At 39.3% G+C, this 1,029-nt stretch overlaps 1 protein-coding gene across 1 annotated transcript; it reads right to left on the bottom strand.

Moving 5' to 3' along the window:
- Positions 1 to 401: 401 nt before the first annotated feature.
- On the bottom strand, positions 402 to 807 carry LOC150007694 (small nuclear ribonucleoprotein E-like). Its single transcript, XM_090280629.1, has 2 exons — positions 640 to 807; positions 402 to 595 (listed from the first exon to the last, which is right to left on the bottom strand). The coding sequence occupies exons 1-2, from the start codon at positions 805 to 807 to the stop codon at positions 467 to 469; spliced, it is 297 nt and encodes a 98-aa protein (XP_090136755.1). The 3' UTR covers positions 402 to 466.
- Between the last annotated feature and the right edge of the window lie 222 nt (positions 808 to 1,029).

The raw sequence follows: 1,029 nt of genomic DNA, 5'->3' as shown, positions 1-1,029 counted from the left end.
TCTCATAATCATTAATGACATTTAAAACTTTTATTGATTTGAGGGGGAGAAGGGAGGCAGGGAGAAAGAGGCGGGAGAGAAAGAGAGAGAGAAACATCGATTTGTTGTTCCACACATTCATGCATTTGTTGGTTGATTCTTGCATGTTCCCTTACCAGGGATTGAATACACAACCTTGGCATATGGGGATCACACTCTGAGTTAACCTTCCAGGATGTTGAATGATACATGCTTATACAACACAGCACTTCAACACTGGCTGGAATAGATACATCATTTTATTTATTTATTTATTTATTTATTTATTAATAAAAACAATCACACAGCATTTATTGTCATCTGGTAATAACAAAAAGGCAATCAAAGTGATATAAATGAATGTTCAAGGACTACACCCACAACAAAGAACACCTAAAAAACACAAACTGTATTGCTTCTCAACAATTTCTTGCTTCATTAGTCACTTCTAGTTGGAGACACTTTGGAGGAGAGTAATATTATCTCCTTTTAGCATGATCCAACCTAGTTGTTTTCTGGACTTTGTTTTAGAATGAATTTCTTCTGCATCATCTAATACAGGGTTCGTAGTTGTTTTCTTGACTTTGTTTTAGAATGAATTTCTTCTGCATCATCTAATACAGGGTTCGTATATTCATCAAAACCAATGATACAGCCCTCTATCCATGTATTCACTTGCTCATAAAGCCACACCGGAATCCGAGATCTATTTTGCAAGTATCTGAAGATGAGGTTGATGAGCTGCACCATGACCTTCTGCACTTTTTGGCCCTGGCCATGGTACTCCATACTTGTATCTGACAAAAGACCTCACTACACCCCACATTGCCTCAAAAAGCTACTTCTGGAATCAGATACACCATTTTAAACTGCCATTTAAAAATATATATTCCGAGCCCTGGCTGCTGTGGCTCAGTGGATTGAGCGTCGGCCTGTGAGCCAAGTGTCGCTGGTTCGATTCCCAGTCAGGGCACATTACTAGGTTGCACATCAGGTCCCCAGTTGGGGGAA

Source organism: Furipterus horrens, unplaced genomic scaffold, assembly GCF_987537825.1.
Source record: "Furipterus horrens unplaced genomic scaffold, mFurHor1.1.pri manual_scaffold_6, whole genome shotgun sequence".
NCBI classification, from domain to species: Eukaryota; Metazoa; Chordata; class Mammalia; order Chiroptera; family Furipteridae; genus Furipterus; species Furipterus horrens.
The sequence above is the reverse complement of the archived record's forward strand: the minus strand, read 5'-3'. Positions and strand labels throughout refer to the sequence as shown.

Excerpts from the sequence above, each read along its gene's own strand:
- LOC150007694 (XM_090280629.1), bottom strand. The coding sequence starts at position 807 with ATGGAGTACCATGGCCAGGGCCAAAAAGTGCAGAAGGTCATGGTGCAG. Across the intron at positions 596-639 it reads TTGATGAATATACGAACCCT|AAAACAACTACGAACCCTGT; the intron begins GTATTAGATGAT and ends AACAAAGTCAAG.